This window comes from Salmo trutta, chromosome 25, assembly GCF_901001165.1.
Source record: "Salmo trutta chromosome 25, fSalTru1.1, whole genome shotgun sequence".
Classification (NCBI taxonomy): domain Eukaryota; kingdom Metazoa; phylum Chordata; class Actinopteri; order Salmoniformes; family Salmonidae; genus Salmo; species Salmo trutta.
The window spans coordinates 31,323,558-31,350,252 of NC_042981.1; the positions used below are offsets into that span (position 1 = coordinate 31,323,558).

At 42.4% G+C, this 26,695-nt stretch overlaps 2 protein-coding genes and 1 long non-coding RNA gene across 8 annotated transcripts in view; 2 read left to right on the forward strand and 1 right to left on the reverse strand.

The window, feature by feature from the left end:
• The first annotated feature begins 353 nt into the window (after positions 1 to 353).
• Positions 354 to 3,852, forward strand: LOC115162409 (histone-binding protein RBBP4). Its single transcript, XM_029713688.1, has 10 exons — positions 354 to 493; positions 908 to 1,055; positions 1,491 to 1,636; positions 1,774 to 1,947; positions 2,041 to 2,156; positions 2,253 to 2,413; positions 2,529 to 2,655; positions 2,754 to 2,831; positions 2,950 to 3,195; positions 3,408 to 3,852. The coding sequence occupies exons 1-10, from the start codon at positions 478 to 480 to the stop codon at positions 3,468 to 3,470; spliced, it is 1,275 nt and encodes a 424-aa protein (XP_029569548.1). The 5' UTR covers positions 354 to 477; the 3' UTR covers positions 3,471 to 3,852.
• Positions 3,660 to 12,882, reverse strand: LOC115162411 (uncharacterized). The gene is made up of 3 exons (XR_003869537.1): positions 12,424 to 12,882; positions 4,882 to 5,399; positions 3,660 to 4,629 (listed from the first exon to the last, which is right to left on the reverse strand). It is a non-coding gene; the product is annotated as an uncharacterized LOC115162411 (long non-coding RNA).
• LOC115162407 (uncharacterized protein KIAA1522 homolog) overlaps positions 11,205 to 26,695 on the forward strand; it is a 39,338-nt gene continuing 23,847 nt past the window's right edge. For all 6 annotated transcript variants that reach the window (XM_029713681.1, XM_029713683.1, XM_029713680.1 and 3 more), the window contains exon 1: positions 11,205 to 11,486. The gene's annotated coding sequence lies outside the window, so the exon portion shown is untranslated. The remainder of the gene's footprint in view (positions 11,487 to 26,695) is intronic.

The window sequence follows — 26,695 nt, forward strand, 5'->3', positions numbered from 1 at the left end:
ACTGTACGGGTGGATAATAAATATCCCAGAAATGAAATAATGCGGGGTAAAAATATCGCTTTTTGCTGTGTCGTCACTAGTTACCACAGCCACGGAGCCATAACCCCCCCCCTTTTTTAAAACAATTTATCTTATTAAGATTTGATTTTAAACCTAACCAATAACATTAACCACGCTGCTAACATTGTGCTAACCCGAGACTTAAACTAAGACCAAAAAGCTAATTTTGGTTTTCATGAATTTTTACGATATAGCCACTTTGTAGCTGTGCTATCTAGTGGAAACATTTTTGTTAACCCGGAATCCTGTCGGAGTCTTTTCTTTGACGAATACATATACGACATCTTCCGGTTTAGTTGACGGTGATTGGCTATTTAACCTCCATAGCGTTCCCGCCAAGCTAGCCCGGCTGCGTGCTTGTTCTCCGCGAAGCGCTATTTCTGAAAACAAAGCTACTTGTGTAATATTACCAACGCCATGGCTGATAAAGAAGGTAATTTCATTCAAAAGTGAATACGCTAGCTACCAAGGTAGGACGGGGGCTCCCGGCGTATCAATCGTGAAGATAATTAATTTATAATTGTATACAAAGAAAAGTACCCAGCTAGCTAGTTAGCTAGCTAGCAAGCAAGCTAAATGTATTCAAAAGCAAAGCGTTGTTTAATGCCAGAGACAAAACCTGTTTGGGGGAGTGTAATGGGTTAGCTAACATTCGCTCAATTTGTCAGTACGTTTGCTAGCAACATCGGGAAAACCCTACTCAATGGGCGTAACTATTAACTAGCTAGCTAAGACTTTCTCAATGTTAATAGGGTGCCCTCAATCACAACTATATTTCCTTTGACTGGGTTGCTGCTAGTATGAGTTACATTTAAATCTCTCGGTTGACTTTCATTCTGTTTTACAGCAGCGTTTGATGATGCTGTGGAGGAGAGGGTGATAAATGAGGAGTACAAGATATGGAAGAAGAACACGCCCTTCCTCTATGACCTGGTGATGACACACGCCCTGGAGTGGCCCAGCCTCACAGCACAGTGGTTGCCTGATGTCACCAGGTAGGGTTCATTTGGTACTTTCAAGACAACTGGGAACTTGAAAAAAACGAGGTGAAAACATGAGTGATCTTCAGGGAGGAAGGTCAGAGGTCTAGAAATATGCCAGAATTTCTTAATTGGATGACCATTCAAAACTATTTTTCCCAGTTGGAGCCCATTGTCTTGAATGCTGCAACTATCTGTGCATCTCAATATAGGAATACATAGCTAGCTATAGTTCCCATGAATACCAAATACTTGTGCTGATCACAACTGCCTTTGCTAGATTACTGAGAGTGCTAAGGTGTCTTCCAGAAGATTGTTTTTGGTCTCCATATGTGTTGCGAAGATATCCTTGTGTGGACCATGTTGAGTTTCTAATGCCCTCTATTACATAAAAAAAAGGAAACTGTTTAAATGTATCTGTTTTGGAACACCTTTTTTCTCTAATTTTAGACCTGAGGGGAAGGATTTCAGTGTACACAGGCTGGTTCTTGGCACACACACATCAGATGAACAGAATCACCTGGTCATTGCCAGCGTGCAACTGCCCAATGACGATGCGCAGTTTGATGCTTCTCACTATGATAGTGAGAAAGGCGGTGAGAGAATGTTTTTGCAACAATTACAACATTTCTGTCTAAATGTTTTAAGGCATTCAAAATATTTTACTGGTGGTAATATACATTAGTCCTTTTTGCTGTAGGTCACTGATCTCTGACTCTCTCGCTCCCTTCAGAGTTTGGAGGCTTTGGCTCAGTCAGCGGTAAGATAGAGATTGAAATCAAGATAAACCATGAGGGAGAGGTGAACAGAGCCCGCCACATGCCCCAGAACCCCTGCATCATCGCCACCAAAACCCCAACCAGCGACGTGCTTGTCTTTGACTACACCAAACATCCCTCCAAACCAGGTGGGTCTGCTTACTGCACATTTAAAGTGTATGGCCAGGAAGTCCAAGTCCTGCTTTAAACATGTTTGGTAATAATGTGTTTGTGTACTACAGATCCATCTGGAGAGTGCACCCCAGATCTGCGTTTGAGGGGACACCAGAAGGAGGGTTATGGTCTCTCCTGGAACCCCAACCTGAGTGGCTGCCTTCTCAGCGCTTCTGATGACCATGTGAGTGACTTGTCACTTGACCCAGAGCAAGTGCTTGAACACTCTTCCTCCCTCCATGTCTTTCCTTTTCTCACCTTGTTTCCCATCTGTCTGCAGACGATCTGTATGTGGGACATCAGTGCAGTTCCTAAGGAGGGGAAGGTTGTGGACGCTAAGACCATCTTCACTGGACACACAGCCGTTGTGGAGGACGTTTCTTGGCATCTACTGCACGAGTCGCTCTTTGGATCTGTAGCTGACGACCAGAAACTCATGATGTAAGGCTCCATGAGTTAACTCCCCTACAGAAAAAATACCTTTGAATGAGCAGCAGCATTGTTTGGTCTTGCTCATTGAACAATAACACTGTTGGTTACTGTGTTTACTGTGCAGTTGGGACACGCGATCAAACAATACGTCGAAACCTAGCCATGCTGTGGACGCCCACACTGCAGAGGTCAACTGTCTGTCCTTCAACCCTTACAGCGAGTTCATCCTGGCCTCAGGCTCAGCAGACAAGGTGGGCTGGATCTCTTACTGCTCTCATTTCTTCCAAGATTCTTTCATATTGTAGTTAGTGAAGCAGTAGTGTGGATTTAATGGTTTCTCCCTTTTAAGACTGTTGCTCTTTGGGACCTGAGGAACCTGAAACTGAAGCTGCATTCATTTGAGTCTCACAAAGATGAGATCTTCCAGGTATGTTAAGTCATGAAGTGGACAATTATTCCCTATGAAGTCTGTTTTGCACAAGCTGCGTGTTGAACCATCTATGACTAAGTTGTGTCAAATATTTCTGTTCCTTTCCTCCCTTAAGGTCCAGTGGTCTCCTCATAATGAAACCATCTTGGCCTCCAGTGGCACAGACAGGCGACTCAACGTGTGGGACCTCAGTAAAATCGGAGAGGAGCAGTCGCCAGAGGATGCTGAGGATGGTCCACCTGAACTGCTGTTCATTCACGGTGGTCACACAGCTAAGATCTCAGACTTCTCGTGGAACCCCAACGAGCCCTGGGTCATCTGTTCGGTGTCTGAGGACAACATCATGGAAGTTTGGCAGATGGTAAGTCCTTAGGACAGACGGTGCTCTGTCAAACAGTGGGAGGCTATAGAGAATAGTTTATTCATTTCATGAGGCCTAAGTAACAGGTTTGCAGGGATGGCAGAAGCACTACCATCTTAGTACTACTAGTATTACCATCTTACTATAATATGTATAATCATTTTTTTATTTTTTATTAGTAGGAGTACTAAGAATGTCTTTCCATTTTCCAGGCTGAGAACATCTACAATGACGAGGACCCAGAGGGAGCAGCAGACACTGAGGTCCAGGCATGAGTGAAACTGTTTAGTCACACAACCCTCCATTGATCACATCCTCAAAACACTTTTTTTTTTTTAATAGGATGCAATGTTTAAATGTCTTTGAAAAAATACATGGTTCATAAGAGTGGGTTGTTTTGCATTTTTGTAGGGGGAAACAAATAAATGTAGGGGGAAACATCTTAAATGATGCTCATTGTGTTAGTAACATTTATACAATTTAATTTCATAAGAAATTACATAGATTTTCATTTCATTCCCTTGACAGCTGTATTGTAGATTTCCCCAATCACCTTTGTATGACTAGTATCCCTGTCTATTGCTTTGTATGCCACATCTGCATCTGATTTCTTTTTGCTGTGTATGTGTATTCATAATAAACATTGTTTTTACAGTAGACCTTCCATGCACAGTGCAGTTTACAGTTAAGACATGCTGATCTCACAGCCAAGGCCAACTTGTTTGTGATATCATAATGGCATTGTTAATGTATTAAGAGCAGTTTATGTAAACCAATCACTGACATTATTGGCTAAATGCACAATCAAGGACACTTGCAAACAATACATGTTCGGTCTGGAGGGGTTGTGGGTATTCCAGGTGTTTTGTCAACTGTCCTGTACTACCATGGAAAAGTTATGATTCCCCTTCAGCAAATGTCTTGTTTACTTCAGTACAGCCATGTAATAAAATCACCTTGAGACTCCCAGGAATGTTAATTGTACATGTCAGCCTATCTATACAGTAGTACAGTCTTAATATTAACTTGATAAACCTTCATTCTTAAGGGTCAAAAGGATGGTCTACTAGTTCTCTACATCTCATGGCCAGTAGCATACCACATCCTACCTCAAAATTCTTCCAATTGTCTGTTTTGCCTTTTTCTAAAAATGAGCCTTCAGCTTCCTCATGGTCTCCTAAACTGAGTCCAGTCTCCTGATGAGAAGAAATTAGAACAGTTACACCACGCCTTTACTGGCTCGGGGTGTCCTTCCCTGCCTCTTCCGGAGCAGGGCTAGCAGGCGCGGCTCATACCAGCCTTCTAGATTCCTCATGCTGCCGCTGCAGGCACAGAAGTCGTTCACGGCCCGGTAACGGGATGTTCAGCTGGTTGTTCCGGGTCTCCAGAAGCTGGGCTACCTCTGTGATACTGGACATGGGCCTGAAGCTCCTCCTGGGGGCAGAAAAAAAGAATAAAAGCAAGTTACCACTCATGCTAACAGTGATTAACTCTCAATGACAGGCAGCCGTTAACAGCAATAACAAATCTGTGGTAGCACCCATCAACATAACACATGTCAACACAATGAAATGTCACAAAGGGATGACAAAAGAAATCACAGGAAAATGCTGAGAAAATGTCAACACCCATCATACTGTAACCCTTTACTCAGGGTACATGAACTGCATTCTCACAAAAGCTTACATGCAATGTTGTGGGGTTTCCACTGTACTGGGCCGTCATACTGTTGTGCAGTCAGTGTTAGCTGGTTCTGAATACAGTCTGGCCGTGACAAATAGCTTACTCTTCACCTGTCCCACCTCTATCTGCAGATGAATATACTCCAACTGGATGCTGGTAAGGACTCTATGTGCCTCTAACAACTGTCCCCTCAGAGCCTCCATAGCCTGCAGCATAGGCTGATCCAGGTGCAATAGCTCCCATACCAATTCATCCCTCCGACTTTCCAGACGGCCCACCTCTATGCACACCTCATACTGTCCATGCTACCCTCCAGCTGGACAAAGGTATGTTCCACCTCAGTGATGCGTGCTTGAACCATATATCCGGCACTGTATATGCTTCTCTCAGAGTGGGTTAGTGCTGCCGTTAGGCTGCTCTCCACAGAATGTGCCTCCTACATAAACTCCTCTTCAGAGAGCAAGTCCTCTAGACTCAACTTCCCTCCCTCGCTGTAGATCCGTCATTGGTGTCTCCATCACCTGTCAAAAGAAGTGGAAGTAGACAAGGATAGGAAGAAGAGGAAAGGGTAAGAGAGAGTTTGTGTTGCACTCACAGATCATCCAGACTGATAAGTCATGGGATCCACAGTGAAATAGCAAGACTAATGATTCATGGGAATCAGAGCTCTTTCAAAGCCAAGCTTAATCTATGAAATTGCACAAGAATAGACTGAGAAAAGCACAAGGATCCAGTCAACATTAGAGATCTGTTTTTGTGATTCCACCATCCTATGAGCTTCTGCCTAGACATAGTGTATATTCCTCTCTTATCACTTCTACAGTACGCGTCTGTGCTCCTGATATCCAAGTCGGTCTACTCTTACCTCTATCTGATCTTGATATGATATAGACAGTGACATTCTCAGACACTGTAATATACATGAAGTGTACAGGCAGCTGCATGTCAGAATTTTACCCATGTGTAATTCCAAATTGGACATGAAAACATCTCCTAAAATCATCTTTAATTCGCTTAGCATATTTGTCAGATAAAGCTATTCTGAACATCGGTTTTATCTTTATAGTTATTTGTAAAGTGAACGACAAACAGTGCAGACAAAAACAAAGTAAAAATGTGTGCAGGTGAGGTTTGAAACCCAAGAGGGCTTATATGAAAACCGCACCCAAAAAATAACAATATACACTGAGTGTACAAAATGTTAGGAACACCTGCTCTTTCCATGACATAGACTGACCAGGTGAATCCAGGTGAAATATATTAGCCCTTCTTGATGTCACCTGTTAAATCCACTTCAATCAGTGTAGATTAAGGAGAGAATACAGGTTAAATAATGATTTTTAAGCCTTGAGACAATTGAGATATGTATTGTGTATGTGTGCCATTCAGAGGGTGAATGGGCAAGACAAAATATTTAATTTCCTTTGAACGGGATATGGTAGTAGGTGCCAGGCGCACCGGTTTGAGTGTGTCAAGAACGGCAACGCTGCTGGGTTTTTCACACTGAACAATTTCCCGTATGTATCAAGAATGGTCCACCACCCAAAGGACATCCAGCCAACTGGACACAACTGTGGGAAGCATTGGAGTCCACATGGGCCAGCATCCCTGTAGAATGCTTTTGACACCTTGTAGAGCCTATGCCCCAACAAATTGAGGCTGTTATGAGGTCAAAGGGGGGTGCAACTCAATATTTGGAAGTTGATCCTAATGTTTTGTACACTCAGTGTATATACTGTATGCACAAAGGTTCTAAAAGTGTCACTGGCACCTTCAACTACAGTGGCAAGAAAAGGTATGTGAACCCTTTGGAATTACCTGGATTTCTGCATAAATTAGTCATCAAATTTGATCTGATCTTCATCTAAGTCACAACAATAGACAAACATAGTGTGCTTAAACTAACAACACACACATTATTGTATTTTTCTTGTCTATATTGAATATATAATTTAAACATTCACAGTGTAACTACAGTTGAGTTGTTTGGAAGAAACACACAACACTGTGTGGAGAAAAAAAGGCACAGCACACCAACATCAAAACCTCATCCCAACTGTAAAGTATGGTGGAGGGAGCATCATGGTTTGGGGCTGCTTTGCTGCCTCAGGGCCTGGACAGCTTGCTATTATCGACGGAAAAATGAATTCCCAAGTTTATAAAGACATTTTGCAGGAGAATGTTAGGCAATCTGTTCGCCAATTGAAGCTCAACAGAAGTTGTGTGATGCAACAGGACAACGACCCAAAACACAGAAGTAAATCAACAACAGAATGGCTTCAACAGAAGAAAATACGCCTTCTGGAGTGGCCCAGTCAGAGTCCTGACCTCAACCCGATTTGAGATGCTGTAGCATGACCTCAAGATGGCAGTTCACACCAGACATCCCAAGAATATTGCTGAACTGAAACAGTTTTGTAAAGAGGAATGGTCCACTATTCCTCCTGACTGTTGTACAGGTCTGATCCGCAACTACAGAAAACATTTGGTTGAGTTGCTGCCAAAGGAGGGTCAACCAGTTATTAAATCCAAGGGTTCACATACCTTTTCCACCCTGCACTGTGAATGTTTACACAGTGTGCTCAATAAAGACATAAAAACTTATAATTGTTTGTGTGTTATTAGTTTAAGCAGACTGTGTTTGTCTATTGTTGTGACCTAGATGAAGATCAGATCAAATTTTATGATCAATTTATGCAGAAATCCAGTTATTTCCAAAGGGTTCACATACTTTTTCTTGCCACTGTAAAAACCAAAAACCAATATAAATACACATATACATGTATATATACATATATATGTAATATATATATACACACATACAGAATATATATGTGTATATACAGTACCAGTCAAAAGTTTGGACACACCTACTCATTCAAGGGTTTTTCTTTATTTTTACTATTTTTTACATTGTACAATAATAGTGAAGACATCAACACTATGAAATAACACATATGGAATAATGTAGTAGCCAAAAAAAAAAAGTGTTAAACAAATCAAAATATATATTTTATATTTGAGATTCTTCAAAGTAGCCACCCTTTGCCTTGATGACAGCTTTGCACACTTTTGGCATTCTCTCAACCAGCTTCATGAGGTAGTCACCTGGAACACCTGGAGTGCATTTCAATGAACAGGTGTGCCTTGTTAAAAGTTAATTTGTGGAATTTCTTTCCTTAATGCATTTGAGCCAATCGTGTTGTGATAAGGTAGTGGTGGTCACTGGAAGTTCAACATGGCACCTCATGGCAAAGAACTCTCTGAAGATCTGAAAAAAAGAATTGTTGCTCTACATAAAGATGGCCTGGGCTATAAGAAGATTGCCAAGACCCTGAAACTGAGCTGCAGCATGGTGGCCAAGACCATACAGCGGTTTAACAGGACAGGTTCCACTCAGAACAGGCCTCGCCATGGTCGACCAAAGAAGTTGAGTGCACGTGCTCAGCGTCATATCCAGAGGTTGTCTTTGGGAAATAGATGTATGAGTGCTGCCAGCATTGCTGCAGAGGTTGAAGGGGTGGGGGGTCAGCCTGTCAGTGCTCAGACCATACGCCGCACACTGCATCAAAGTGGTCTAGATGGCTGTCGTCCCAGAAGGAAGCCTCTTCTAAAGATGATGCACAAGAAAGGCCGCAAACAGTTTGCTGAAGACAAGCAGACTAAGGACATGGATTACTGGAACCATGTCCTGTGGTCTGATGAGACCAAGATAAACTTATTTGGTTCGGATGGTGTCAAGCGTGTGTGGCGGCAACCAGGTGAGGAGTACAAAGACAAGTGTGTCTTGCCTACAGTCAAGCATGGTGGTGGGAGTGTCATGGTCTGGGGCTGCATGAGTGCTGCCGGCACTGGGGAGCTACAGTTCATTGAGGGAACCATGAATGCCAACATGTACTGTGACATACTGAAGCAGAGCATGATCCCCTCCCTTCGGAGACTGGGCCGCAGGGCAGTATTCCAACATGATAACGACCCCAAACACACCTCCAAGACAACCACTGCCTTGCTAAAGAAGCTGAGGGTAAAGGTGATGGACTGGCCAAGCATGTCTCCAGACCTAAACCCTATTGAGCATCTGTGGGGCATCCTCAAACGGAAGGTGGAGGAGTGCAAGTTCTCTAACATCCACCAGCTCCGTGATGTCGTCATGGAGGAGTGGAAGAGGAGTCCAGTGGCAACCTGTGAAGCTCTGGTGAACTCCATGCCCAAGAGGGTTAAGGCAGTGCTGGAAAATGATGGTGGCCACACAAAATATTGACACTTTGGGCCCAATTTTGATATTTTCACTTAGGGGTGTACTCACTTTTGTTGCCAGCAGTTTAGACATTAATGGCTGTGTTGTGTTATTTTGAGTGGACAGCAAATGTACAATGTTATACAAGCTGTACACTCACTACTTTACATTGTAGCAAATTGTAATTTCTTCAGTGTTGTTACATGAAAAGATAAACTCAAATATTTACAAAAACGTGAGGGGTGTACTCACTTTTGTGAGATACTGTGTGTATATATATATATATATATATAGAACAAAAATATAAACGCAACATGTAAAGTGTTGGTCACATTTTTCATGAGCTGAAATAAAAGATCCCAGAAATGTTATATGCAACGGTATTGAGACATTGCCCAGGCAAAACACAGACCAACAAACTCACCCATATGAAACAATTCACATTGTCACTAACTTTCAAGACAACGATCCAGAGAAATGTTTATCCCAGCAGGTAAATAGCCAGACTGTTTCCTCTTAGACCACCTTCTGTGTGGCTCTTTCTGTCTCCAGATAAACAGAGATTCTGTTTGTGTTTAGAAATAAGCTGCGAGGGAGGGGGAGAAATACTATCCTTCCCCCCAGGTAGACTTTCTCACCCCCCACATGGTAAACTGAGGTCACTCACTGTGTCAGAAGGAGAGTGAGTGAGAGAGGCCTAGACATTGTTCATGCCTGTTACGCACGCCTCTAGAAAGAGGGAACGCAACACCCTGCTACAACTTAACTCTCCTTGTTGTGAATAAGGTAGGGAAGTGTAGGTGTGAACAAGGATGACAAATAGGCAGAGAATACCGTTAACAGGGAATTTATTCCTTCACGTGGTAAGGTTGGGGAAAAGGGGCTGGACGGAACCAAAGCAAAGAAAGTAAATATCAAAGCCCTCTCTCCTACCTTAACTGCCTACCCACTACTTACCTAACTAGCACCACCTGGTGCACTAACCAAAATACAGGGGATGGTCCGCCCAGGTCTTTCCTAGTGTGCATAGACAGCAAACTACTACGGGTATATGTATGCCCGCGGGCCTCTTGCCTAAGCACTCCCTAGGTGCCTTCCCCTTCCCCCCTGGGAACAAATGAAACAGAATTACACAAATGTAAGTCAATAATCAAAACACTGCATCCTATTGACACACACAACCAATCAGCTCCCTCAGCAACAACATACCAAAATTCTTAGAAACAACCAACATGCTATAACCCTCTGCCATTAGCCTTGTCTCTCAGCAATCATCTCTCCTTCTGAGCAACAGAACTGGGGCTTATATAGCTTCAGAAGAAGTTAGTAATTGGAGACAGCTGCGTCCTGATGAGGGGGGTGGGGTCAGCTCTCCAAACAATCAATGTTGATTGACCAATCAGCTGTTCGTAGAGAATTTCAGGAATCCATTTCCTGAAATACATACATGATAATACACAAACCACAACACAGAAACTGGGGAACGTAACAATGCCATTGCTGACACGTATCTAGGCCAGCCTGTGCAGAACTATGTTACAGAATATTTAGGCTTTTTAAGGTCTGTCATTTATGATTAAGTAAGATAATATTGATCTCATGGCCTCCATGTAGATCAGTATAAAGAATCATGCACCAATGGGACAAAATGCTGTCCGAGTTGTATGATCATTACCACACGTTAGATTGAAGAGAAGCCTATTTGTGCTGATTTATCTGGTCCTTGTATATGCTGTTTTGGTGATAATGAGATTAGATAACTTAATGTATGGCACCTATGATAAACAATTCAATTATCTGGTGAAAATAAATCTAACCTTAATCACTCTGACAGCTGTCAAAATAAGAAGTTACACTATATTCATGTGTCAGAAGTATTTGTTATCATGTCAATCTAAAAGTCGTATCTACACACCAACAAGTGATAATGCAATCTTTAATAAACTTTTGTCGGAGGGCAATAATAAAGAAGAAAAGAGAACGATAACACGTTATATGAGGGATATTGTCCCCGCCACTAGGCGGCCGTCCTCAACATCATCGGTAATTCCTTTCATGTCCTCACCTGTGCGCGCACTACAGCCATAGGTTCCTATGGTACAGACTCAATCATTTTGTCATTTGTTGGAAACATTTGGAGCGTCCGTGTGCAAAACCGATTGCTCTAGTTTGTACAAAACAATTATTGTAGCGTCTCAGCAAAATATCACTAGTCTCCTCCTGTGGCACATTTTGCGGATATGGTTTACCTGGATTTTCAGTCCAGGTTCTGAAAATAAACTTGAGAGGAACGCAGTGGAAACGCTTCAAATGGAAAGCGGATAAGGAAGACTTCTCTATCAAATCGGGACCTAAAGCTTTTTTTCTAAAGGTAAAACGAATTCCTTTTGAATTCTTTATGTTCCTCATTTTATGGTCAAAAAGTGTGTGTAGCACTGCAGAATTTCGCTTTTGTGTGATAATGAGCAAAGGAATGTAACTTGGTGTTTTATCTCAGTCTTGATTTTTTTTTTTAAAAGAGTTCTGACACTTATCCAACTTGTAAATTCATAACTTTCATCACAGAATAACTTTCTTATTAAATAGTGAGGAAACATAAGATCTCATTGAGGTATCAAGCTTTTAGAATGTGTTAGGCTTTTTGAAATATGCTATATTGGCGGATGATGGTACAGTACAGCTAGAGCGCAGACTAGTCTAAAGACCAGACGTTGAATACATTTGAATTCTACGTCAGGCATAACTGAGCTTTTGCATCAGGAAAGATTCCTCTTATGACCTCTACAAGCCAGAATGTTGAATACAATTATATTTTAACTTACTTTATCGGTTGTCTGTGTGGTTGGTCCCTTTGCTGGTAGGAATGTGAGACATTATATGCACAGGAAAGTATAATTACATCAACTTTTCAAAGCACTGGTAGTGCATTCAGATTTCTAGCACAAGATAAAAATACAGAAATCTGAATGCGCTGTAATTATACTTTGCTGTGGATATATTGTCTCACATTCCTACCTGCAAATGGACCATCCGCACGAACAACCGGTAAAGTAAGGTGGATATATTGTCTCACATTCCTACCTGCAAAAGGACCAACCACACGAACAACCGGTAAAGTAAGTTAAAATCTAATGTTATTCAACATTCTGTCTTGTGGAGGTCGCGAGAGGAAACTTAAAACGATCCAAACGTTAATTTATGTCTGACATTGAATCCAATGCCAGGTCTTCAGGCTAAGCACAGAAGGATCCTTCTAGTCACTGAGTCAATACTTAAAACAAAACAAAAAACACATCTTAAACCCTTACTGTGTACTTATGTTTGTCTTCTGTTGTTGCATGCCTTTCTTTGTTTTCTGAAATCCATGCTTTTTAATTAAACGTTTCTCATACAACCACCGACTGTTTCCTCATTGCTGTTGCTCTATTGCTGTTGCTCTAAAATGGCAACTCAGTACGAATGCGCAAATTGAATCTCAACAAGGAAACACAGTTGGTGGTTGTGTTTGATTAACATTTTATTATAAAGTATGGATTTAAGCAAAGAAAGGCATGCAACAACAGAGGACAAACAGGTACACAGTAAGGGTTTAAGAATTTGTTTTAAGTATCGATGCATAGCAACTCAAAGGAGTCTGAGGTTAATAAAAAGTAAATAAAAAAAAACTCCAGTCTTCGCTCAACTCAGTGGAGGAGTTGAGGTACTTGGCTAAGGTACAGCCAACCATTGGCATTTTGTATTTCTTTTATTTAACCTTTATTTAACTAGGCAAGTCGGTTAAGAACAAATTCTTATTTACAATGGCGGCCTACCCCGGACGACGCTGGGCCAATTGTGCGCCGACTGATGGGACTTCAGATCACGGCCGGTTGTGATACAGCCTGGAATCGAACCAGGGTCTGTAGTGACGCCTCTAGCACTGAGATGCAGTGCCTTAGATCGCTGTGCCACTCGGGAGCCCAACATGAATGTCAGAAGTGGGATGAAGGGTCAGAGGGGGTGGAGATTTGTGTAGCTTGGCCTTTGGTGATCCAGGAACAGTTAAACAAACAGGTAGAAAGACATAATCCTAAACAAGATTTACTAAGGAGGTCTTTGCAATGAAAGGCTAAATCAGTTTTTCTATTAATTATCTGAGCAGTACTCATGGACACTGACAGTCTTATGGCACTGGTGATGTTGGTTGGCACGATCTCGCCCAGTAAATGGCCACATGGAAGTCTAATTTATTTCCTATATCCTTTATCTTGAGTGAAGATAACCTGATGTTCTCAGTTCCCCAGGGTCTCCCTCTGTTTGCAGACATACTGTACATTGCCTGTCCATGGACTTTGAACTGGAAGCTTAAAGCATAACATTGTTTTGACTGCAGATCAGTTGGGAAATGTATTGGTGTCTTTCCATGGATAAAGAGTCCTTTTTGGAGACAAATTGGCCAGATTTATCAGTCGTGCTAGATGTCGTCACATAATGTCAGTTGCTTGTTCTTTCTCATTAATGTTATTATGGACAACTACAACCTGATAATTAGCAGTAATTACCAGTGTAGTCTGCTAATGAACATTGGCGTATAGTCTCTTTCCTGACCATTTCACCCCCCCCCCCCCCAATCTAACCTCTGCCCTTAATGAGCTCACCCTGACCTCTACTGAACAGTCTGAACTGTAGTGGAGACTAGATACTTTTGTTAAGGAAGGGTGTGTCCTTTACTGGTGGTGCTTCCTTCTCACCTGGCCGCAAGCCAGGCCATGGCTTGTTTCCATGGAGATAACAGGTGCCTTATGTAACCACAGAGCCAGGAGGGGATGCCTCTGCACAGCTAGGGCCCTGACTTTTCCCCCAGGTTGGAACTTGACCATGAAAAACTCAGGACACTAGTAAGAGAGGGGTGAGGGCATGACAGACTGAGGGTGCTAAGAGGAAGAATAGCTCAGTCTCTAGACTGTAGTCGGTGTTGGGAGAACTCAGTAGAATGACCACAGTAACCATTGCAGCAGTGGAAAGAGAACATCCCGCTATTATGATGGGCTGTAGACGTTCTAATCACAGTCTGGAATGGGCGACAGTCTTGTGAGTGTAGTGGAATCAGCAGTGACTCAGGTCTGCAGTGTAGTGAGGAGCCTTCTGTGTGTAGACTGAGTGGCAGACAATAGGTTTAATCAGTGGGATTGGCTGAGTTACTCATCTGTCATCATTGAACCTTTTATCAATATTAATGAGTTAAAACATTGCCCCTCAATGTGTGTGTCTCATGTTCTGTCTGACTGTCCTTGACGGTGCATAAGTATAAGCTGGGGGACTGTGTTTCAGTAGTATTTGCCAAATGGGACATACTTTCTTCTAGTTGCCCATTTAAGCCTTCTGAAATGTAAAAAAAAACATTTACATAGAACATTTGCATCTTTCCACTGCTGGATTAGACTGTTCTCCTGTATTTCTGCATGTCCCATCTAGTTTCCACTATATGGTTTCCTAGTCCTCTCAGCATGCTCAGTGGGTGTGTGTGTGTTATTGTGGTCAGGGCACAGAGGGCTTGTTTTATCTGGCGAGAACAGAGGCTAGAGGTGGCAGGAGAGGATGTATTTTAAGCCACAGCTGTGTTTTTTCCCAGTAGCCACTGTCAGTACTGTCAAAATACTTATTCTCCCCTGGTTTTCTTCCAAAAATACAGAGGTCCAGGCTTAGGCCCACAGCAACACTGAGGTCTAGAAACAGGCAGATTCAAGTGCCCAGTCGTGAGAAAGGAGAACGAGAGAGAGAGGCTGAAGGAGATTTGGAAAGGGGAGTTCCTCAGCAATTATCAATCTCTCAGGAATGCAGCCTCTACTCTTAGACAAGCCGCTGCATGGCTACAGTGTCCCAAAAGCACTCAGACTTGAACAGATTTGTGCTCGGCTCCACGTATTCCCCCTTACAGCAACAATGACCCCGAATGAGAGTAGCAGAGGGGTGGGATTAAAAACCTCATGATCGGTAGTAGTTATTACTGAAAACACTATGTATACTGAACAAAAATATAAACACAACATGTAGTTTCATTTCATGAGCTGAAATAAAAGATCCCTGACATTTTCCATATACACAAAAAAGCTTTTCTCTCAAATTGTGTTCACAAATTTGTTTACATCCCTGTTAGTGAGCATTTCTCCTTTGCCAAGATAATCCATCCACCTGACAGGTGTGGCATATCAAGAAGCTGATTAAACAGCTTGATCATATACACAGGTGCACCTTGTGCTGAGGACAATAAAAGGCCACTCTGAAATGTGCAGTTTTGTCACACAACACAATGCCACAGAAGGCTCAAGTTTTAATGGAGCATGCAATTGTCATGCTGACTGCAGGAATGTCCACCAGAGCTGTTGCCAGTTAATTTAATGTTAATTTCTGTACCATAAGCCACCAACTTCATTTTAGAGAATTTGGCAGTATGTCCAACTGGCCTCACAAACGCAGACCACGTGTAACCACGCCAGCCGTGGACCTCCACATCCGGCTTCTTCATCTGCGGGATCTTCTAAGACCAGACAGCTGATGAAACTGTAGGTTTGCACAACCGAAGAGTTTCTGCAGAAACTGTCTCAGGGATGCTTCTCTGCATGCTCGTCATCTTCACTAGGGTCTTGACCTGACTGCAGTTCGGCGTTGTAACTGACTTCAGTGGCCAAATGTTCGATACTGGCACACTGGAGAAGTGTGCTCTTCACAGATAAATCCCAGTTTCTACTTTACCGGGCAGATGGCAGACAGCGTGTATGGCATCGTCTGGGCGTACGGTTTGCTGATGTGAACATAGCGCCCATGGGGGCAGTGGGGTTATGTTATGGGCAGGCATAAGCTACAGACAACTAACACAATTGCATTTTATCTATGGCAATTCCAATGTGCAGAGATACTGTGACAAGATCCTGAGGCCCATTGTCTTGCCATTCATTCGCCGCCATCCCCTCATGTTTCAGTATGGTAATGCACGGCCCCATGTCGCAAGGATCTGTACACAATTCCTGGAGGCTGAAAATGTCCCAGTTATTCCATGGTCTGCATACTCACCAGACATGTCACCCATTGAGCACGTTTGGGATGCTCTGGATCGACGTGTATGCCATTTCCCACCAATATCCAGCAACTTCGCACAGCCATTGAAGAGTGGAACATTCCACAGGCCACAATCACATAGAGTTGATCAGGCTGTTGAAGGTGATGTGTTCCGCTGCATTAGGCAAATGGTGGTCACCAGATGTATTTTTTTTAAGTGCTTAAAACTTTTAATTCTGTTACCAGATCGGTAATGGAATTTCCAAAAAATCGGTAACAGAATTTCTGCAATTGAATTGGCTAAAGAGTTAAATCATAGTCACAAACCACTGTTGGGTTCACAAGTTTGAACAATACAGTAGAGTAAAGAAAAGTAGAGTTCAGTATAGTAAACAGTAGAGCACACTAGAGTTGACTACACTATAATGTACTGAACTCTATTCTACTGTGCTGTACTCTGATGTCCAAATTTGTGAAACATAGATGTCTATGATTAGTTCAGATTTGGTCCGGACCAACCAAATTTGGTGTTGTTTGGGGGAAGAGCTCATTAAAATAATAGCCAGTGTGTAGAATAATACCCAAGTATGCAAAGGAGGATATTGCTTATTTCTACATTTGTGTACCTATTCAGGAAACATCCCCATGAAGAGAATGCCATTCATATCCACAACTATGCATTTCTGCGTAGCACAGATAAGGGACCCATGATGAAATTTTGTTTCCGCTATTCCGTTAGTGGGAGTAAATCCACTTTACTTACTGTAGTTCAATAACCCTATTCTTTCTGCAGACACCATTGAATCTTAATTCGGACCAAAGATTAGAGTTTTTTTTGGAAAACGTGGACTCGTAAAAAAAAGTGAGGGAGATTTTACAGAAATTCTGTTAAACTTTGCATCTGCACAGTTCTTCGTCAATGGGTTTTTGTACAATGTTCTGTGTAAATTAAGTCTTCCCTGTACATAGTTGTATGGTTTGTTAAACTTTGAAATCAATAGTTTTTTGTTTGGCATACATTTTAAGTGAAAAATCTGAGTCTGCTGTGGAATTGCCCATATGTAACAAAAAATCTGTAAAAACAAAAATGTAAAGCAAAGTTACTTTTGTCCTCCAAAAAGGACAAAAGGATGGGCCCCCCCCAGAAAGTACTAATAAAATAACAATGACCCTGATTCACTGTCGACGGACCTTATCTCACACTTCATTGGCATGTACTGTTGTTGCATTTTTATCACTATCCTGATCCACACATCTTTTAATAGCAAAGACAAAACGTACGTAAGGGATTTCCTCTCAAGAAAAATGCATAGCTCTATACAGTATTCTTGAAATCCTGGCATTCAGCCTCTCTCTTTTGAAGGCCATTTGTGTCTTATCGGATGTATTTCAATGCTTCCTCTTTTTCTAATGTTTTGCACAAAAAGTAAATGGGAAGACTAGGAACTGCCCAGAGCCATTTGCACAACATAACAAAATGTTTTAGAAACCACCACCCGCTGTTATTGCTTCATGTGACTATCCTTCTTAGGAAATTGAATTCATTGGATTATTCCAGTGTTCCCCTATAGTGGTGCCTCACCTACAGCAATCGACATACATAATGAATGCATGCACGTCTCTTGTTTAGAATGTGTATGGTGTTCTAAATTGACCTCTCTGTAGAATGCCCTTTATTTGAGTGCGGCTGCTCTCCTTTGTTTGATAACGGCTACAGAATAAAGGCACACCCTGATTTATGAAAGAACAGTAAAGCCACTTTCACACTAGTAAAATGTTAACACTCTATTATAGCAGCACCTCACATTATTTCACAAAGTGTTACTCTATTCAAAACTGTAGCTTATACTACCCTGGGGAGCCGTTGGGTTGGAGGGGATGCTGTACTGAGTCTGACTAGATCTTAAACTCTGCTCTGCCACTTTAAATCCTGGAGCCCAAACTCCTATATAAAGGTGAATGTACTCCTGCTTAAACCAAGCTATACTCACTCTTTAAACAAAGGCGTCTGTTTCACTGCCACACCCTTTTTGACTTGTCCCCACGGGCACATGTACCAGCCTGGTCTGCTTCTTCACTCTGAGTCACTTTTGCAACAACTCCTGTAGTGTAAACTTATTCCAACCCTCACTTACACAATACTTCAGAAAGTATTCACGCCCCTTGACTTTTACAGTATTTTGTTGTTTCAAAGTGGGATAAACATTTATTTAATTGTCATTTTCTTTTGTCAACGATCTACACAAAATACTCTAATGTGAAAGTGGAAGAAAAATTCTAACATTTGTTAAAAATAAATACAATCATTAAAATAAACTGCTAATATATCTTGAATAGATAAGTATTCAACTCCATGAGTCAATACATGTTAGAATCACCTTTTGCATCGATTTACATTTGTGAATCTTTCTGGGTAAGTCTACAAGAGCTTTCCACACCTGGATTGTGCAATATTTGCCTATTTTCAGTATTCTTCAAGCGCTGTCAATTGGTTGTTGATCATTGCTAGACAACCTTCTTTTCACTGTCAATTAGATTAGTGTTGTGGAGTAACTACAATGTTGTTGATCCATCCTCCACTTTCTCCTATCACAGCCATTAAACTGTAACTGTTTTAAAGTCAACATTGGCCTCATGGTGAAATCCCTGAGTGGTTTCCTTCCTCTCCAGCAACTGAGTTAGGACACCTGTATCTTTGTAATGACTGGGTGTATTGATACACCATCCAAAATGTAATTAATAACTTCACCATGCTCAAAGGGATATTCAATGTCTGATTTTTTTTTTTTTACCCATCTACCAATAGGTGCCCTTCTTTGCGAGGCATTGGAAAACCTCCCTGGTCTTTGTGGTTGAATCTGTTTGAAATTCACTGCTCCCTGCTCGACCTTACAATTATCTGTATGTGTGGGGTACAGAGATGAGATGGTCATTAGAAAATCATGTTAAATACTATTATTGCACACAGTGAGGCCATGCAACTTATTGTGTGACTTATTAGTATTTAGGCTTGCCATGACAAAGGGGTGGAATACCTATTGACTCAAGACATTTCAGCTTTTCATTCCCCTTTGACGTTATGGGGTATTGTTTGTCACTGGCCTACACACAATCTTAATTTTAATCCATTTTAAATTCCGGCTGTAACGCAACAAAATGTGGAAAAAGAGTGAATACTTTCTGAAGGCACTGTATAGGTTGTGCTGTTGCATTACACTGGTCTGTATATGTCTGCCATAGCAGGTTTGGTTAACCAAACCAAAGTCGCACAAACTGGTCCGTCTTTGCTGTGTTACATTTGAACCAGGAAATATACACCCTTCAATAGCTGGATTGGGATACTCGGGATGAGCTGCACTGCAGATGTTGGATATGTGGCCTGGTTTACGTACATAGTGGTGTGTGGGTCTGATGGTTGCTTCAGGCAAAGCAGCTTTTCACTGCTTCACTCCCCAGGCTTCCTCATAAAACGGGAGACCTCCAGATCCCATGGAATTGATGTGGGTCGATGACATACGGTAGTGCAAACTGTCAGGGCCCTCGCTGCTCCAAGATATACAATCACAAGCCGTTCAGTTCTCAAAGAAGGGAGGCAAACACAACATTCTATCCGATACACTGTCTTGTAGTTACTGATGAGCTATTTAGCTGCTGTTGTGCTGTGTAGGACTGTTAAGTAGACGTTTCTCCTGGCCAATGTGAAAGCACCACATCTATTGTGAGGGCAAAGTAAACAGCATGTCAGAGCACAGGTCTGCTCCAGCAGGATTGGGCTGGGCTGGAAAATCACAGGGGAGGCCAATGATTGCTCGTGTGTGTGGATGCAGGTAAATCAATAGCCACGTATTAATCAATGTTTATACCTTAAAGTCTCAAGGAACGTGTGATTTTTGTCCTTAACCCTCTTTTTTGTGTGTATTATTATGTGTGTATCATTTGCGTCAACACCCAGCCACCATTGAGCTGTGTGGTTTGGAGTACTATAATTACAGTGCCAATGAAGCAACTGTGTAATTTTGGCAGGGGCAACTTTGTGTGACAGAGTTTTGGTGTGTCCTGATTCTTAATTTGTGTGTGTGAGAAAGAGGGTCTCTATGGTAACGTCCCGACTAAAGTGTTCACAATAGTCCTAAGTGCTCTGTTGTATACTTAGGCAAACATGTATTTATCTAAGGATTGGTCATGACTGTACAGCAACAGCATTGTGATTAGATCCACTGGAACGATATACAATGTTGTCATTAATGATCTCTTATGTGCTAATGTGAATGTGGTTTAGACTTCTTACTTATAAACGCATAAGCTAGTGATGCGCGGGTCAGCTGTTTGTTCACCTGCACCCGCCCGCAATTGCTAAGAACCTATCCGCAACCGCCCGACCACAGTACCACAGTCAAAAGTGTGGACACACCTACTCATTCAAGGGTTTTTCTTTTATTTTTACTATTTTCTACATTGTAGAATAATGGTGAGGACATCAAAACGATTAAATAACATATGGAATCTGTTGTCAAGGCAGTGCAAAGCTGTCATCAAGGCAAAGGGTGGCTACTTTGAAGAATCACAAATATCAAATATATTTGTAGTAACTTTTGGTTACTAGTACCAGTCCGTTTTGTGACAAGGTAGGGCTGGTGACTACCTCAACCAGATTCATGAGGTATTCACTAGGAATGCATTTCAATTAACAGGTGTGCCTTGTTAAAAGTTAATTTGTGGAATTTATTTCCTTAATGCATTTGAGCCAGTCCGTTTTGTGACAAGGTAGGGGTGGTATACAGAAGATGGCCCTATTTGGTAAAAGATGAAGTCCATATTATGGCTAGAACAGCTCAAATAAGCAAAGAGAAAAGACAGTCCATCATTGACTAACACTCATGTCTTAAAGTAATCTGTAAAATGTCAAGAACTTTGAACCAAATTTAAGATTTTTGGTTCCAACTGCTTTCTTTGTGAGATGCGGAGTAGGTGAACGGATGAGCTCCGCATTTGTGGTTCCCACCGTGAAGCATGGAGTAGGAGGTGTGATGGTGCTTTGCTGGTGACACTGTCAGTGATTTATTTTGAATTCAAGGCACAATTAACCAGCATGGCTACCACAGCATTCTGCAGTGATATGCCATCCCAACTGGTTTGCCCTTAGTGGGACTATTTGTTTTTCAACAGGACAATGACCCAACACACCTTCAGGCTGTGTAAGGGCTATTTGACCAAGAAGGAGAGTGATAGAGTGGTGCATCAGATAACCTGGCCTCCACAATCACTCGACCTCAACCCAATTGAGATGATTTGGGATGAGTTGAACCGCAGAGTGAAGGAAAAGCAGCCAACAAGTGCGCAGCATATGTGGGAACTCCTTCAAGACTGTTGGAAAAGCATTCCAGGTGGAGGTTGAGAGAATGCCAAGAGTGTGCAAAGGTTGGCTACTTTGAAGAATCTAAAATACACTGCTCACAAAAATAAAGGGAACACTAAAATAACACATCCTAGATCTGAATGAATGAAATAATCTTAAATACTTTTTTCTTTACGTAGTTGAATGTGCTGACAACAAAATCACACAAAAAGAATCAATGGAAATCCAATTTATCAACCCATGGAGGTCTGGATTTGGAGTCACACTCAAAATTAAAGTGGAAAACCACACTACGGGCTGATCCAACTTTGATATAATGTCCTTAAAACAAGTCAAAATGAGGCTCAGTAGTGTGTGTGGCCTCCACGTGCCTGTATGACCTCCCTACAACGCCTGGGCATGCTCCTGATGAGGTGGCGGATGGTCTCCTGAGGGATCTCCTCCCAGACCTGGACTAAAGCATCCGCCAACTCCTGGACAGTCTGTGGTGCAACGTGGCGTTGGTGGATGGAGCGAGACATGATGTCCCAGATGTGCTCAATTGGATTCAGGTCTGGGGAACGGGCGGGCCAGTCCATAGCATCAATGCCTTCCTCTTGCAGGAACTGCTGACACACTCCAGCCACATGAGGTCCAGCATTGTCTTGCATTAGGAGGAACCCAGGGCCAACCGCACCAGCATATGGTCTCACAAGGGGTCTGAGGATCTCATCTCGGTACCTAATGGCAGTCATGCTACCTCTGGCGAGCACATGGAGGGCTGTGCGGCCCCCCCCAAAGAAATGCCACCCCACACCATGACTGACCCACCGCCAAACCGGTCATGCTGGAGGATGTTGCAGGCAGCAGAATGTTCTCCACGGCGTCTCCAGACTCTGTCACGTCTGTCACATGTGCTCAGTGTGAAACTGCTTTCATCTGTGAAGAGCACAGGGCGCCAGTGGCAAATTTGCCAATCTTGGTGTTTTCTGGCAAATGCCAAACGTCCTGCACGGTGTTGGGCTGTAAGCACAACCCCCACCTGTGGACGTCGGGCCCTCATACCACCCTCATGGAGTCTGTTTCTGACCGTTTGAGCAGACACATGCACATTTGTGGCCTGCTGGAGGTCATTTTGCAGGGCTCTGGCAGTGCTCCTCCTGCTCCTCCTTGCACAAAGGCGGAGGTAGCGGTCCTGCTGCTGGGTTGTTGCCCTCCTACGGCCTCCTCCACGTCTCCTGATGTACTGGCCTGTCTCCTGGTAGCGCCTCCATGCTCTGGACACTACGCTGACAGACACAGCAAACCTTCTTGCCACAGCTCGCATTGATGTGCCATCCTGGATGAGCTGCACTACCTGAGCCAGTTGTGTGGGTTGTAGACTCCGTCTCATGCTACCACTAGAGTGAAAGCACCGCCAGCATTCAAAAGTGACCAAAACATCAGCCAGGGAGCATAGGAACTGAGAAATGGTCTGTGGTCCCCACCTGCAGAACCACTCCTTTATTGGGGGTGTCTTGCTAATTGCCTATAATTTCCACCTGTTGTCTATTCCATTTGCACAACAGCATGTGAAATGTATTGTCAATCAGTGTTGCTTCCTAAGTGGACAGTTTGATTTCACAGAAGTGTGATTGACTTGGAGTTACATTGTGTTGTTTAAGTGTTCCCTTTATTTTTTTGAGCAGTATATATTTGTAGTAACAAAACACTTTTTTGTTACTACATGATTCCATATGTGTTATTTCATAGTTTTGATTTCTTCACTATTATTCTATAATGTAGAAAATAGTAAAAATAAAGAAAAACCCTTGAATGAGTAGGTGTGTCCAGACTTTTGACTGGTACTGTATATGTGATAAAGTGAAAATCTGAGGCCCGCCCCTGACCCTAACCCGCAAATATAGAAAATGCCCAGTCAGAGATGGCGGAACAATTTTTTGATAGGCATATGTTTCTTCATATAATTTCCAACATTTTGGTAGGCTATTTGTTAGTCAACTTGTCTATAATTAGATACATGCAAATGCAGCTTCTCTTCTGTCATTACTTGTTACCCTAGAACAGGTATTCCCAAACTGGGGTACGCGTTGTGATTCACTTTATTTTTAAAGAAAGAAACATCTATATTCTGCACATTTTTCAAACGTCCATTTATATTTTCCAACGGGGTTATACATTTGGGTGAGTTTTTTTCTCACCTGAGTAGCCTCGTTTCACTGCCAAAAAGAACATTTAAACCATCTAGTGTTCAGCGAAATAACACAATGTTAAATACAGGTAGCCTAGTGAAATAATTAACATCCAATCACATTAACCATTACTCTCTCGCGGGATTCCTCTAACGGTCCGTATGTAGCCAAACATAGCTGCTGCTCATTCCGTTTGCTCGAATATTGATAAATGGTCAAAAAAAAGTAAGGCCCACGTCCATAGTGACACATACCAGCTCTACTGGTAGTACTGCTACTACCAGCTCTACTGCACCTGTCGACGACAAGTTGTTCTGCTTCCACGAGCACATCCAATGCTAACATCAGTAATTCTACATTTGTTGTTAGCCCAGCTAGCATGGACACTGACAGTTGTGAATCTGATGCAGCCGAAGATCTACTGCCCCCTTACCCGGGAAAGCACCGAACAACAGACAGGGACGTTGGACCATCTAAGAGGCGCAAATATGATGAGAACTACATTGATTTGGGGTTCACTTGTATTGGGAGGAGTGCCTTTCCTTAGCCACAGTGTGTTATCTGTGCAAAAGTACTCTCTCACAACTTGATTAAGCCTTTAAGCAAAACATGGCAATTTGAAAAATAAGCCACAGGAGTTTTTTGTGCGAGAATTAAGATTACTTTTGAGTAGTAAGACTTGTATAAAAGCAACAAATAACATTAATAAGGGGCTAGAAGCGTCTTGTATGGTGAGCTACCAAGTGGCTAGGACAGGCAAGCCCCATACTATTGTGGAGGACTTAATTCTTCCTGCTGCTGTGGATATTGCTGGTGGAAAAGACCAAAAAAAACTATACAATGTCTTCATCAAACAACACTGTTTCACGATGCATCAGTGACATGGCAGGAGATGTTTTGAAACAATTACTGCTTTGCATACAAGGCAGTGAATTTTATGCGTTACAGCTGGATGAGTCAACAGACTTGCGGGCCTGGCACAGCTCCTGGTATATGTCCGTTATGTTTATGGGGGTCAATTTAAGGAAGACATCCTCTTCTGGAAACCAGGACAACAGGAGAGGATATTTTTAAAGTACTGGACAGCTTTGTGACATCAAATGGACTTTGGTGGTCAAGATGTGTTATCTGTACTGATGGTGCAAAAGCCATGACAGGGAGACATAGTGGAGTGGTAACGCACGTGCAAGGAGTTGCTCTGGACGCCACTTGGGTACATTGCAGCATCCACCGAGAGGCTCTTGCTGCCAAGGGAATGCCTGACAGCTTGAAAGATGTGTTGGACACTACAGTGAAAGTGGTTAACTTTGTTAACGCAAGGCCCCTGAACTCATGTATTTTCTGCACTTTGCAATGATATGGGCAGCGACCATGTAACGCTTTTACAACTTACAGAAGTGCACTGGTTATCAAAGGGCAAAGTATTGAGACATTTTTTGGAATTTAGAGATGAGCTTAAAGTTGTCTTTACTGACTATAATTTTCACTTGTCTGACTGCTTGCATGATGACGAGTTTCTCACACGACTGGCCTATCTGGGTGATGTTTTTTCTCGTCTGAATGATCTGAATCTAGGATTACAGGGACTCTCCAACTATAGTCAATGTGCGGGACAAAATTGAGGCTATGATTTAAGAAGTTTGAGCTCTTCTCTGTCTGCCTTAACAAGGACAACACCCAGGTCCTTCCATCATTGTATGATTGATTTTTTAAATTTTTTTGTGTGCAAATGAACTCAAGCTTATGGACAATGTCCAATGTGATATAGCGAAGCATGAGTGAGTTGGGTGCGCAATTACGCAGGTACTTTCCCGAAACGGATGGCACAAACAACTGGATACGTTATCCCTTTCATGCCCTGCCTCCACTTATCGATATCTGAACAAGAGAGCCTCATCGAAATTGAATTTAATCAGAAGCCACTGCCAGATTTCTGGATTGGGCTGCACTCAGAGCATACTACCTTGGAAAATCGTGCTGTTAAGACACTGATGCCCTTTGCAACATGCCTTTTGCAACCACTTACCTATGTGAGAGTGGATTCTCAGCCCTCACTAGCATGAAAAATAAATACAGGCACAGACTGTGTGGAAAATGATTTAAAACTGAGCCTCTCTCCAATACAACCCAACATTGCAGAGTTAGGCGCATACTGTCAAGCACACCCTTCTCATTAACCAGTGGTGAGTTATTCACAATTTTCGATTAACAAATTAGGTTTTATATGTAGGATGGTTAATTAAAGAGCTAAATTATTATTTGTGCCTTGGTCCTATAAGAGCTATTTGTCACAACCTGGCTTGTGGGAAGTGACGTACTCTTATGTTTAATAAATGTATAGTGTGTGTGTGGCAGGTTTACAATGATGCAAAAAACATTTGAGAGGGCGCTGACCCTGGTGCTAGAGGGGGTACGCAGCTGGAGGTTGAATGTTTAAAGGGGTACGGAACTATAAAAAGTTTGCGAACCACTGCCGTAGAAGACTAATAAACTCTTACTCACCAGAATGTCATAAATCAATAGAATGCTTCAATCTAGTTGACATCGCTAAGGTTTCTCTTTCCTCTTTCATATCTGCTTCTCTCGGCCAGCAAAGACGTTTAGGGACCAGGGAGAAAACGTGAAAGATTTGACCAGTTTAAAGGGATATTTCCTTTTTTTATTTTGCATTTTAGACATTTCCACTTACTTTCAGTGTTAAAGCATCATCCAGACAGTTATGGTCAGAGTTCCATTCCTGAGATTTCTTTGGCTGGCTTAGTTGCTTGCATGAGCCATGCAGTGGCCAGACTCACCCCCCCCAACCATAGTTTTTCTTAACATCCCCACAAACTCGGGGAACTGGTGGTGTAAATGTGAAAAATCTGAGAGAAATTCAAGCCAATGTTGACCGAAATTGAATGTCTGTGCTGTTCCGATTTGGACTTGATAATGCCAACCAAAGACACTGATGATGTCGATCACAGCACAACAGTCTGTGTGACAGATCATGCAGAGCTCCTAGCCCTTATCAACCCA